Source organism: Mytilus californianus, unplaced genomic scaffold, assembly GCF_021869535.1.
Source record: "Mytilus californianus isolate M0D057914Y unplaced genomic scaffold, xbMytCali1.0.p SCAF_2, whole genome shotgun sequence".
Classification (NCBI taxonomy): Eukaryota; Metazoa; Mollusca; class Bivalvia; order Mytilida; family Mytilidae; genus Mytilus; species Mytilus californianus.
This window is the reverse complement of record NW_026262668.1, coordinates 127,024,365-127,037,071: the sequence shown is the minus strand read 5'-3', so window position 1 is coordinate 127,037,071 and position 12,707 is coordinate 127,024,365. Positions and strand designations below refer to the sequence as shown.

At 32.6% G+C, this 12,707-nt stretch overlaps 1 protein-coding gene across 1 annotated transcript in view; it reads left to right on the top strand.

Annotated features, from left to right (window-relative positions):
- The window catches only part of LOC127730942 (uncharacterized), a 97,021-nt gene that overhangs the window by 47,492 nt on the left and 36,822 nt on the right, over positions 1-12,707 (top strand). Inside the window, exon 9 of the mRNA XM_052239570.1 lies at positions 20-646. Within this exon, the coding sequence (XP_052095530.1) occupies positions 20-646 (627 nt within the window). The remainder of the gene's footprint in view (positions 1-19; positions 647-12,707) is intronic.

The following is a 12,707-nucleotide window of genomic DNA, read 5'->3' as shown; positions in this document are numbered from 1 at the left end:
TACAAAATTGTGTTTACAGATTAAAGAGAAAAAGACACTTTTCTCCACTATAGATGAAATTGACAATGACATTGACAGTTGTAAGGAAAATATTGAACCCTCACAGCAGCACGAAATTGACAAAAGTGAAATCAACAATAGCAGTGATGTAACTTACACATCTGATGGACAGAAGAGAGATGATTCATCGTTTGTCGCCACAGCCTCGCAGAATTCTGCTACTGCTGTAGTATGCTCCATGACTCATAGTAAACTATTGGAGCCAAGACAACAACCTTTGCTAAACTATAACACTACAGATACAACACCATGCAAAGTCCTGTCCAATACCAGCAGTCATCAAAATGTCCAGGTTGGTACTTCTGGCAAGTCTACGTTAGCGGCCCGGAGAATTCCTATTACTGCTGCTAAGCATGACTCGGATATTCCAAACTGTGTTAGTGTTACAGCATCAGAGAAATATAGGACATTTTGCAAAAATATCGAAAAGCCGTTTCATCAGTCAGGAATTTCATCATTACCCAAACAGGGAGGAACAGAAGATGGCACTACATTTAACCTTTCACTACCGCATTCTAACCTCAGAAGTGTAAAGGTGCCATTTGATGATGCCGTAAACCACAATTGTGATGACTTAGAATTACAGGTAGGGTATACTTAAGCTTAATTTTATTCTATATTAAGCATTGTTATATAAGTCTTCACAGTAAAAGGATGAAAGCAAACCTCTGACTTTTGGAATTTTTTAACTTACAACTTATGACCAAGGTTAAAATTATCACATAATGAAATATTTTTCCCTTCATTTTTAAGCAAACACAAATTTGTATGGTCATACATTTAGAAGAAAAAAAAAATTGAAAATAATATGAAATGAATGAAAGTTATATGGATAAAAAATTGTTCTTTTCGTTACAAATAAGTTTTTACTGCATCCAAAGACCACTTATAGCTTACAGATTGTTATAATTATATCAGCAGTTTGAAAATGATTTTGTAGTTAAAATTGTGGTTTTGATAAAAATAAGTTTGATATTGTAAGATGATTCAATGTAAAAAAGATGAAACATTTGCCCAATACTGATTCTGTTTTGATAAGACAGTAAGTAAAGAATGTTATAAAGTTCATTTATAGATTCTTGATCATTGTATTGTTTACATTATTGTGTGTCACTAAATCCCCCTAATTTATGTCAAATTGGTAATGTTAATTTGTATAATCATTTATTTTAATGTCACTAAGTCTCAAGATAATTAGTGGAACATTTTATTTCTTGAGGATGTTATCTTTTTTTTTTTTTGTATAAGTTTATAAATAACGTTTCGTACTTAAAGTACTCATATATGTTATATGAAGTACTTTCATTCCTGGTTTGCACAAGTATAGATTCCTGTTTCATAGAACAAATTAATTAAGTCTAAGGTAAATGTATTATTGGTAATGCAAACAACTGTTATTTAATATATTGTCAGATGGAAAGGGCAAGTTATACATTTACAACACCAAATAGCTTTTATTTTATGTTTAAAGCAATTTTGTGTTGTAAGTTTAATGCATTAATTGTTTAGGGATTAAGATGTACAATTTACCCATTAAAAAGACCCACATTTTTATTCCAACAATTTGTAAATTGATTGAAAATATTTGAAATTGCTATTAATAAAAGTTTGTATAACAAATGAATATATTAGACATCAGCTAATTCAATGCAAATCAGTGAGCATGAATGAAAAAAAAAAGATTAACTGGAACATCTTCATTTTATATAATAACTGATAATACATTCAAATTATAAACCATCCGTTGTGTATCTGTCAAGAAATATATTTGTATACACGACTTTAAATCTGATTTCTTTTGGAACAGAAGGTAAATAATGCATGAATTTATGACACTGCTTTGTATTTATATTACACTACAGTGAAATCATAATAATCTTTATAATTTCATTGTTTTAATTTATAATGAGTTTCCATCGCAAGGCTGACCCTGCCATTGGTTGTCTTATGTCATATCTTAAAGTTTTTTTGTTATTTTGAGGAATTTTGTGTTGATGGCTGATCTTTAATTGTTTCTGTTCAATTTATTCTCTTTTTTTTTAACTGACGATTTAGACCTTGACATATTGTTAAGACATCTGTCTATTGTTGAAGACTTTCTGTTGCCCTCTAGATTTGTGTTGGGTTTTTTTGTTGTTGAGTTGCTGTCTCATTAGCGTGTACCCAAAACTCCTTTGACTCATGTTTTTAAATTTCCAAGTTATTTTTTTATATTAGCTGTTTTAGTATGGTAGCTATCTTGATAAAAAAAATAATTCATGATAGAAAAGGTTACCGGTACATAGTAAAAGTTTATGGTAATTTACAATTCTGAAATAAACATCATTATGCTGTTATGATGTCAGCCAGTTCAGTATAATTTAAATTACTTTCTTTGGTAAATAAAAGTTTTTGCTAACATGCTCTAAAAAAAAACAAGATTGAGAAGCATTTTTAAAGGCAGTGCTTTAATGCCTTTCTAGTTGCCGGGTTAATCCTTCCTTCCGCGATATCCAACTTATCTACGTGGGGGGTCATTAGACTCCAAGTAGATCCGGAAATGTTGAATTCTCTCCTCTTCTTATTGCGATATAAAATGTTTTTTGTTTCATTTCATTTACATTGGGAAATAGAGAAACGATCATTGTGTTTTGTTAGTTTTAAAAACTTTTGATATATTAGTATTTTGCATTATAAGCAGTCAACCGATTGACAAACTAGAATTATTTGAATTCCGTGTGGAAAGAGCTCGGGTTAATTTCGAGTGTTATCTGCAATCTAGATGTTTATAAATCATTTCAGTCGTTGATATAATAATTAAAGGTCGACTGAACATGAATTATATTATACAATTTAAAGCGCATTTCTGTTTATGCACGTGAATCCGTCTAACGTTATTTTCGCAGTTATATAAAGTAGCAAATTATCGTTCCTGAATAGGTGGCGCCGTGGTAGCGGATCCTGTTCCTCTTCTTCCGGTTTCTGCACTGTGCAACTATTTCAGTTATATTTTTAATTAACGATGCCAAGTACTTGTTGTTGTGTACCTGGATGTCATTTAAGAGGAGGACATGCATTTCCAAATGACTTAAAAAGAAGGAAAAGTTGGATCAACGCCATGGCCCATACGCAGATTGGACGAGAACACGATGATATCGTGGAGTCCATCTCAATCAGCTGTTGTTTGCAAGGCACGTTTTACTGAAAAAGACTACGTGCAGGAAACTATTCATGGTAAAACTCTATTTTCTTTGTGAAATATATAGTTATATATGTAATCTCCATGCGAATAAACCAAAGTCTGTTTACAACCGCAATTATCGTTTTAGAATAAAAGGAGGTGGGTAATTCAAGACGTCATAATTTTTTGGATTACGATTCAATGTGATCTGTTTGAGATTTTTTGGTGATTGCTACAATTATAATGATTTCTTACAAGAGGTATATCATACTGAGAATTATTTTAGCAGTAATTATGCTAATGTAGTAATGACAGGAATGCATAAGCTTATGCCTCATAGACTTTCTTGAAAAATATAAATGACAATGTTAACAGGAACAAAACAATGACATGCTCTCATCTATATTATAGTTATTTAGGTACAAACAATGTACGTTTGTTGCATAAGTCTCTCATTGTTTGTCCTTTGGATTTACATAACATACATAGTTTTATCCAGATTGTAATGAATAAATCTAGTTAATATTTCGCCAGGTAGTATAAAGTATACATTGCTAATGGAAGTTCATTTAATTATAAAAAATCTAATGTTTTATAACCTTTTTCAGGGCGCAAACCCACCATACAGAGACTTAAGTCTACTGCAATTCCCAGCCTATTTTCCTGGACCAAGCAAGAGACTGAATCGTCCGCAAAAAGAAAAATCAGGGCAGTTTCCTGTGAAAACAAAAGAACTAAACTTGATGAATATTGTAGTAGACCACACTTGGTCCAGCAGCACATTGTTTGAGATACATATATTTTCAAATTGATAGGGTGTCAGTTGAAAATCAGTTTTTTTATGACTTTGATGAAATTGAGGCATCATACAACCAACTTTGAACTGTCTAGATTCTAGATTGAATCTAGTGTTAAGAATATTGTGTATACATGGATTATTTTTATGTCTAAACAGTGGTGTGAGGCTAACACTTGGCCATCTAGTGGTTTAGTCAGGTATTTTTCACCATCCAACTTCAAATTAAAGTTTCCTACGACTTGGATTATTATTGACAGCACAGAATATCCCTTCATAAAACCTAAAGCTCCTAGAGCTCAGGCAACCTTTTCATCAAATAAAAACAGAAACACTGAAAATTCTTGAATGTTCGACACCTGGTGGTTTAGTCAACTATGTCTCTATGTCACATAGAGCGAATTATTGGACTTGGCAAAACATACAAAATTCTAATAAATCCTATGAATGAAACTGAAACAAAACTTTCATCTGATGTATGTTGTGTAATTTTAGAACTTGTATTGTGCCAAAGGATGCATAAATAAAAGTGACGCAATGAATTTTGTTCTGATATATATATATTTACAATTACATGCACATGTAAATTGTAATGCATATAAAAATAAGGAGATGTGGTATGATATTCAGTGAGTTTATCAAACTAAAGTGCATAAGAAATGGGTTTAAGCAGTTACAGGTGTTACTGTCACCGTACAATCTCCAACAATGAGAAAAACTCGTACCCTGTAAAAAATTTCAGAGATCTTACAACTAAGTTTTGTTGTCTCACCTTGACTTTGGTGAATTTTTTATATCTGTTGATGTAAATATAAAAAAGAAGATGTGGTATGATTGCCAATGAGACAACTCTCCACACATGCACAAGAGACCAAATGACACAGAAATTAACAGCTATAGGTCACAGTACGGCCTTCAACAATGAGCAAAGCCTATCATACCGCACAGTCAGCTATAAAAGGCCCAGAAATGAAAATGTAAAACAATTCAAACAAGAAAACTAACGGCCTATTTTATGTAAAAAAATGAACAAATATAACAAATATGCAACACATAAACAAACGACAACCACTGAATTACACTTTTATAGGCTCCTGACTTGGGACAGGCACATACATGTACATACAGAATGTGGCGTGCTGAAACATGTTAGCGGGATCCCAACCCTCCCCCTAACCTGGGACAGTGGTGTAACAGTACAATATAAGAAAGAACTATAAAAATCAGTTGAAAGAGGCTAAACTCATCAGATGGATAAATACAAATACAAGTGGAGGTGGTCGGGTAGTTGTACATCCAAACAACAAAAAGACACTAAGTACAAATCTGAGAGTACTCGCAGTTACTGACAGCTAGTTCAAAGCCATTAACAACTGATAAAAAAATCTTGCATCTAAGACTAAATTATCAATCCGTAAGCTCCCTTTAGAATTTTATAAATTTTAGATTTTACATTTCTGAGTTATGGGGTTTTATTCATTAAAAAAGGGGGGATTTTCCAGTTTTTGGACAACAACTCAAAAATGCTTTAAGCAGTTCACATGAAACTTTGGTGAATTATTTATAGCTATTGATGTAATCTCCCTATTGATTTTCATAAATTTCAAATATGACATTGAGAAGAAATTGAACTTTATTTGTTTATAGTCTGGCAACAGATTTATTAAGTATTGCACAACAGCACAGTGTATTGCACAACAGCAAGAAATCTTTAATTGAATATAAATTCAATTCATATAACCGATTTCAAGTTCATTGACTACATTTATTCAGAAACTATAATATGTCAAATATTTAATTACAATCCAAATTCAGACCTGTATCAAGCTTGAATATTGTGTCCATTTTTGCCCTAGCTGTTCAGGGTAGTACCTCTGCGGGTGTATCCAGCTGCGCTCAGCGAATCAGTTTATTTCTTAATTAAGAACTCCTTTTTATACGACCGCAAAAAAATTTTGTGGTCGTATATTGGTATGACGTTGGCGTCGTCGTCGGCGTCGACATCCGAAGACACATTAGTTTTCGCACTCTAACTTTAGTTTAAGTGAATGGATCTCAATGAAATTTTAAAATAAGGTTCAATACCACAAAAGGAAAGTGGGGGTTATGGTACCAACAGTTAAGGAATTAGGGGCCAAAAATAAGCATTTTTGTAACTTCCAGACATAACTTGTGTGTAAGTGTATGGATCTCACAAGGTTCCATATCACAAAGGGAATGCTGGGATTGATTTTTGGGGGTAATTGCCTCCAAATTTTAGGAATTAGGGGCCAAAAAGGGGCAAAAAACAAGCATTTTTCTAGTTTCATGACAATAACTTGTGTGCAAGTCTATGGATCTCTCTGACATTGTATCACATGGTTCCATATAACAAAGGGAATGCTGGGATTGAATTTGGGGGTAATTGCCTCCAAATTTTAGGAATTAGGGGCCAAAAAGGGGCAAAAAACAAGCATTTTTCTAGTTTCATGGCAATAACTTGTGTGTAAGTGTATGGATCTTTATGAAATTGTACTACAAGGTTCCATATCACAAAGGGAAAGCTGGAATAGAGTTTGGGGGTAATTGCCCAAAAAGTTTAGGAATATGGGGGCAAAAATAAGCATTTTTCTAGTTTCCAGACAATAACTTGTGTTCAAGTGTATGGATCTCTCTGAAATTGTACTGCAAGGTACCATACCACAAAGGGAATGCTGGGATTGATTTTGGGGGTAATTGCCTCCAAATTTTAGGAATTAGGGGCCAAAAAGGGGCAAAAAACAAGCATTTTTCTAGTTTCATGACAATAACTTGTGTGTAAGTCTATGGATCTCTCTGACATTGTATCACATGGTTCCATATCACAAAGGGAATGCTGGGATTGATTTTGGGGGTAATTGCCTCCAAATTTTAGGAATTAGGGGCCAAAAAGGGGCAAAAAACAAGCATTTTTCTAGTTTCATGGCAATAACTTGTGTGTAAGTGTATGGATCTTTATGAAATTGTACTACAAGGTTCCATATCACAAAGGGAAAGCTGGGTTTGAGTTTGGGGGTAATTGCCCTAAACGTTTAGGAATTTGGGACCAAAAAGGGGCCAAAAATAAGCATTTTTCTAGTTTCATGGCAATAACTTGTGTGAAAGTGTATGGATCTTTATGAAATTGTACTACAAGGTTCCATATTACAAAGGGAAAGCTGGAATAGAGTTTGGGGGTAATTGCCCAAAAAGTTTAGGAATAAGGGGCCAAAAATAAGCATTTTTCTAGTTTCCAGACAATAACTTGTGTTCAAGTGTATGGATCTCTCTGAAATTGTACTGCAAGGTACCATACCACAAAGGGAATGCTGGGATTGATTTTGGGGGTAATTGCCTCCAAATTTTAGGAATTAGGGGCCAAAAAGGGGCAAAAAACAAGCATTTTTCTAGTTTCATGACAATAACTTGTGTGTAAGTCTATGGATCTCTCTGACATTGTATCACATGGTTCCATATCACAAAGGGAATGCTGGGATTGATTTTGGGGGTAATTGCCTCCAAATTTTAGGAATTAGGGGCCAAAAAGGGGCAAAAAACAAGCATTTTTCTAGTTTCATGGCAATAACTTGTGTGTAAGTGTATGGATCTTTATGAAATTGTACTACAAGGTTCCATATCACAAAGGGAAAGCTGGGTTTGAGTTTGGGGGTAATTGCCCTAAACGTTTAGGAATTTGGGACCAAAAAGGGGCCAAAAAACAAGCATTTTTCTAGTTTCCAGACAATAACATGTGTTCAAGTGTATGGATCTCTCTGAAATTGTACTGCAAGGTACCATACCACAAAGGGAAGGCTGGGATTGAGTTTTGGGGTGATGAATCATAAGGGGGTTCAAAAAATTGGGGGGGGTTTCCTTTTTTTTCTTTAAAATTTTCCATTTTAAATTGGTTATTTCTGATTTATATATAAAAGCAAATAATAATGATATGGTTTGAATAGGTAAATTAAATTTTTTTAAGTATCTTAGACCACTTTCATTCTGTGTCAGAAACCTATGCTGTGTCAAATATTTAATTACAATCCAAATTCAGTGCTGAATCAAGCTTGAATGTTGTGTTCATACTTGCCCCAACTGTTCAGGGTTCGACCTCTGCGGTCGTATCAAGCTGCGCCCCAGCGGAGCATTTTATTTCATTCATAAATCACTTTATGCTTGGAAATATAATTTTGCTTGGAGTTGAAAGAGTTGACATGTTGCAATGTACATTTACTCAACATAGTTCTATGGTACCAAATCAAAAGTTTATATAAAGAAATAAGTCAAAGGTTTCCCATCATAGTTTAGTTACATACATTTTTTTTGTACCTGAGGTCGTTGAATATAGATCATTATATAAATAAGGAGATGTGTTATGATTGCCAATGAAAAAACTAAGGATTTTCTTATCCAAGGAATAGATTTCCTTAGCCGTATTTGGCACAACTTTTTGGAATTTTGGGTCCTCAATGCTCTTCAACTTTGTACTTGTTTGGCTTTGTTACTATTTTGATCTGAACGTCACTGATGAGTCTTATGTAGACGAAACACACGTCTGGCGTATTAAATTATATTCCTGGTACCTTTGATAACTAATTTGACTATAAACATAGATAAAAAAGGTACAAACTGGACATAATGCACTAGTTCATAAACAAGTGAGAACAATCGCCTTCATATAGTGCTCAGAATATGACATTCATAAAACTTATTCAATATCATTAGAGAACTCTAAATCTTAAATACTGAAAGCCACCTCTGATAAGTACACTGTACTATGCAAGATAATGATATAACTGGACTTAAAATACACACAACCTGTAATTAACTGCCTTTACAGCGCTTTCGTGCTTTGATTTTTTTATATTTTCAACAACTTTTTAAATTAGTTTCTATAAATGACACATTTTGAATTTATATGTATGTTAAAAAAAAGATTATAAAAAGCACAAAAAAGTTGATAAGCCTTGTTTGCAAAACTGCTTTCACTTTATTAGGTATTACAAAAATGTATATTATATTTCTTCATTTTTTGGCTTTCAAGTTTAGTTTCTAAAACCATAATCTTCAAGTTTAACTATACTAAAGTGCTCAACACTTTTATATATCAGAAAAGTGTGTAAAGGTTGCATTTCTGTAAATATTGACAATGCAATTTCCCATAGGAACTCCTTTTATGGCTAAAACTGTACCTCTTTTACTATGAAGTTTTGAAAAAAATCATATCCTAGAATGGAAAGTTCATATGCACTACAATTTTTTTCAAAGGTCAAAATATAGGGCTGTGCGGCATATTTTCAACGTTTATATGCCCCGAACTTCTAAGAGTTTAAACTAACACTAAATTTCTTAACTATCCCTACCTTGACTGTAGTATTACCACAGATTTCAATATAAACAATATGCATATGTATATTTACTGGTAACATTCCCAACTTATGTCTCTATGAGATGAAACCTAGAGATCATAACTGGGAACCAGTATGTAAACAAAATTAATTATCTATGAATATTCTATATCTCCCCAAAAGAGGCGTGGTTTGAGAAACAGCTGTATTTACAAAGTGCAACCTATACAAACATTTATTCCAATAGAAAACTCTCTAAAAACACTTTTTCTCACATTAATACTTATTTATCAGAATTATAACCTGAAAGAAATCACTGCATAAACTCTAAGTTTTCTTTTACTGTACATTTTATACCACCTCCCCTGTTTCAATTTTTTAAAGAATTTGAAAACAAGACTTTAATTATTGCCAGCTTATCCTATTTGCATGTTTTCTGACATGAAATGCCTAGAACCTGTTTAAAACTGTTCTGATAACATATTGAAAGCATTTCAGAATACTGTAATTGTAATGTTTAGCAGTCAATCATTCCAACATTCAAGATTATATAAAGTATCCAATCCTGCCTGTGTCTCTTGTCCACATTTTACTGTATGCCTATTTGTCAATGAAAGTTCACAATTTCTGCCTCAAATGGTCAGTTTAGAATTCTTGTCACAACAGTATCATCTCTTATCATATATCTGACATAATTTAGCTAATATATTAGCTAGAAGTGTTAAAACAAAGCCATATTTGCAATAGTTGTATGTATGCAGATACCAGTCTAATGTATAAATTCACTTAAAATTTTATGGAAATGACTGCTAACATCTGATTTTTGCATAACTACCAAGCACAGTTATTGTTTCTATATAAAGACCTTTAAAATCATAAATTCATAGCATTCACAAGTTAAATTATTTGTTTTATGACCCAGGGGGTAGGCAATTTTCTCTGTTTTTTGCCCCTGGGGCCTCAAATTTCATAAATTATTCTGCTGTTTCTAGCAATATGGAATATTCAGTACATATTCAGGATAGAACACACTATTGTAAGTTTTGTTGAGATATTTTTGTATTTCTAGCTTGTAATTTTTATGCCGCGGTGACAAAAATGCAGATTTAGGCGTTATATACGGCTTACTTTTGGGTTATCGACAGGACAAAAACACCCAACCAATACTATTCAGGAAGGATCTATGAGTTTCAATGACTGCGAAGAGTAAATATAAGCACTTCTAAACAATTTATCTTACAAATATGCATATATTATGAATTTATTATGCATTCAGGGCTTTAAGTAAACTATGCATACTGTAAACTGTGAATTTATGCTGAGTCATCATAGTTAAGGCCCAGGATTTTCTCAATCTTCATGAAATATTTATAAAACTTCATATTTGAGTTAATTTCTTTAAAATCTGTGAGATAAACCAAATTTGGTTAAATTCTGTATGTTCTCTTTTTTCACCCAATATAGGTTGCATTTCTGTAAATATTGACAATGCAATTTCCCATAGGAACTCCTTTTATGGCTAAAACTGTACCTCTTTTACTATGAAGTTTTGAAAAAAATCATATCCTAGAATGGAAAGTTCATATGCACTACAATTTTTTTCAAAGGTCAAAATATAGGGCTGTGCGGCATATTTTCAACGTTTATATGCCCCGAACTTCTAAGAGTTTAAACTAACACTAAATTTCTTAACTATCCCTACCTTGACTGTAGTATTACCACAGATTTCAATATAAACAATATGCATATGTATATTTACTGGTAACATTCCCAACTTATGTCTCTATGAGATGAAACCTAGAGATCATAACTGGGAACCAGTATGTAAACAAAATTAATTATCTATGAATATTCTATATCTCCCCAAAAGAGGCGTGGTTTGAGAAACAGCTGTATTTACAAAGTGCAACCTATACAAACATTTATTCCAATAGAAAACTCTCTAAAAACACTTTTTCTCACATTAATACTTATTTATCAGAATTATAACCTGAAAGAAATCACTGCATAAACTCTAAGTTTTCTTTTACTGTACATTTTATACCACCTCCCCTGTTTCAATTTTTTAAAGAATTTGAAAACAAGACTTTAATTATTGCCAGCTTATCCTATTTGCATGTTTTCTGACATGAAATGCCTAGAACCTGTTTAAAACTGTTCTGATAACATATTGAAAGCATTTCAGAATACTGTAATTGTAATGTTTAGCAGTCAATCATTCCAACATTCAAGATTATATAAAGTATCCAATCCTGCCTGTGTCTCTTGTCCACATTTTACTGTATGCCTATTTGTCAATGAAAGTTCACAATTTCTGCCTCAAATGGTCAGTTTAGAATTCTTGTCACAACAGTATCATCTCTTATCATATATCTGACATAATTTAGCTAATATATTAGCTAGAAGTGTTAAAACAAAGCCATATTTGCAATAGTTGTATGTATGCAGATACCAGTCTAATGTATAAATTCACTTAAAATTTTATGGAAATGACTGCTAACATCTGATTTTTGCATAACTACCAAGCACAGTTATTGTTTCTATATAAAGACCTTTAAAATCATAAATTCATAGCATTCACAAGTTAAATTATTTGTTTTATGACCCAGGGGGTAGGCAATTTTCTCTGTTTTTTGCCCCTGGGGCCTCAAATTTCATAAATTATTCTGCTGTTTCTAGCAATATGGAATATTCAGTACATATTCAGGATAGAACACACTATTGTAAGTTTTGTTGAGATATTTTTGTATTTCTAGCTTGTAATTTTTATGCCGCGGTGACAAAAATGCAGATTTAGGCGTTATATACGGCTTACTTTTGGGTTATCGACAGGACAAAAACACCCAACCAATACTATTCAGGAAGGATCTATGAGTTTCAATGACTGCGAAGAGTAAATATAAGCACTTCTAAACAATTTATCTTACAAATATGCATATATTATGAATTTATTATGCATTCAGGGCTTTAAGTAAACTATGCATACTGTAAACTGTGAATTTATGCTGAGTCATCATAGTTAAGGCCCAGGATTTTCTCAATCTTCATGAAATATTTATAAAACTTCATATTTGAGTTAATTTCTTTAAAATCTGTGAGATAAACCAAATTTGGTTAAATTCTGTATGTTCTCTTTTTTCACCCAATATAGGTTGCATTTCTGTAAATATTGACAATGCAATTTCCCATAGGAACTCCTTTTATGGCTAAAACTGTACCTCTTTTACTATGAAGTTTTGAAAAAAATCATATCCTAGAATGGAAAGTTCATATGCACTACAATTTTTTTCAAAGGTCAAAATATAGGGCTGTGCGGCATATTTTCAACGTTTATATGCCCCGAACTTCT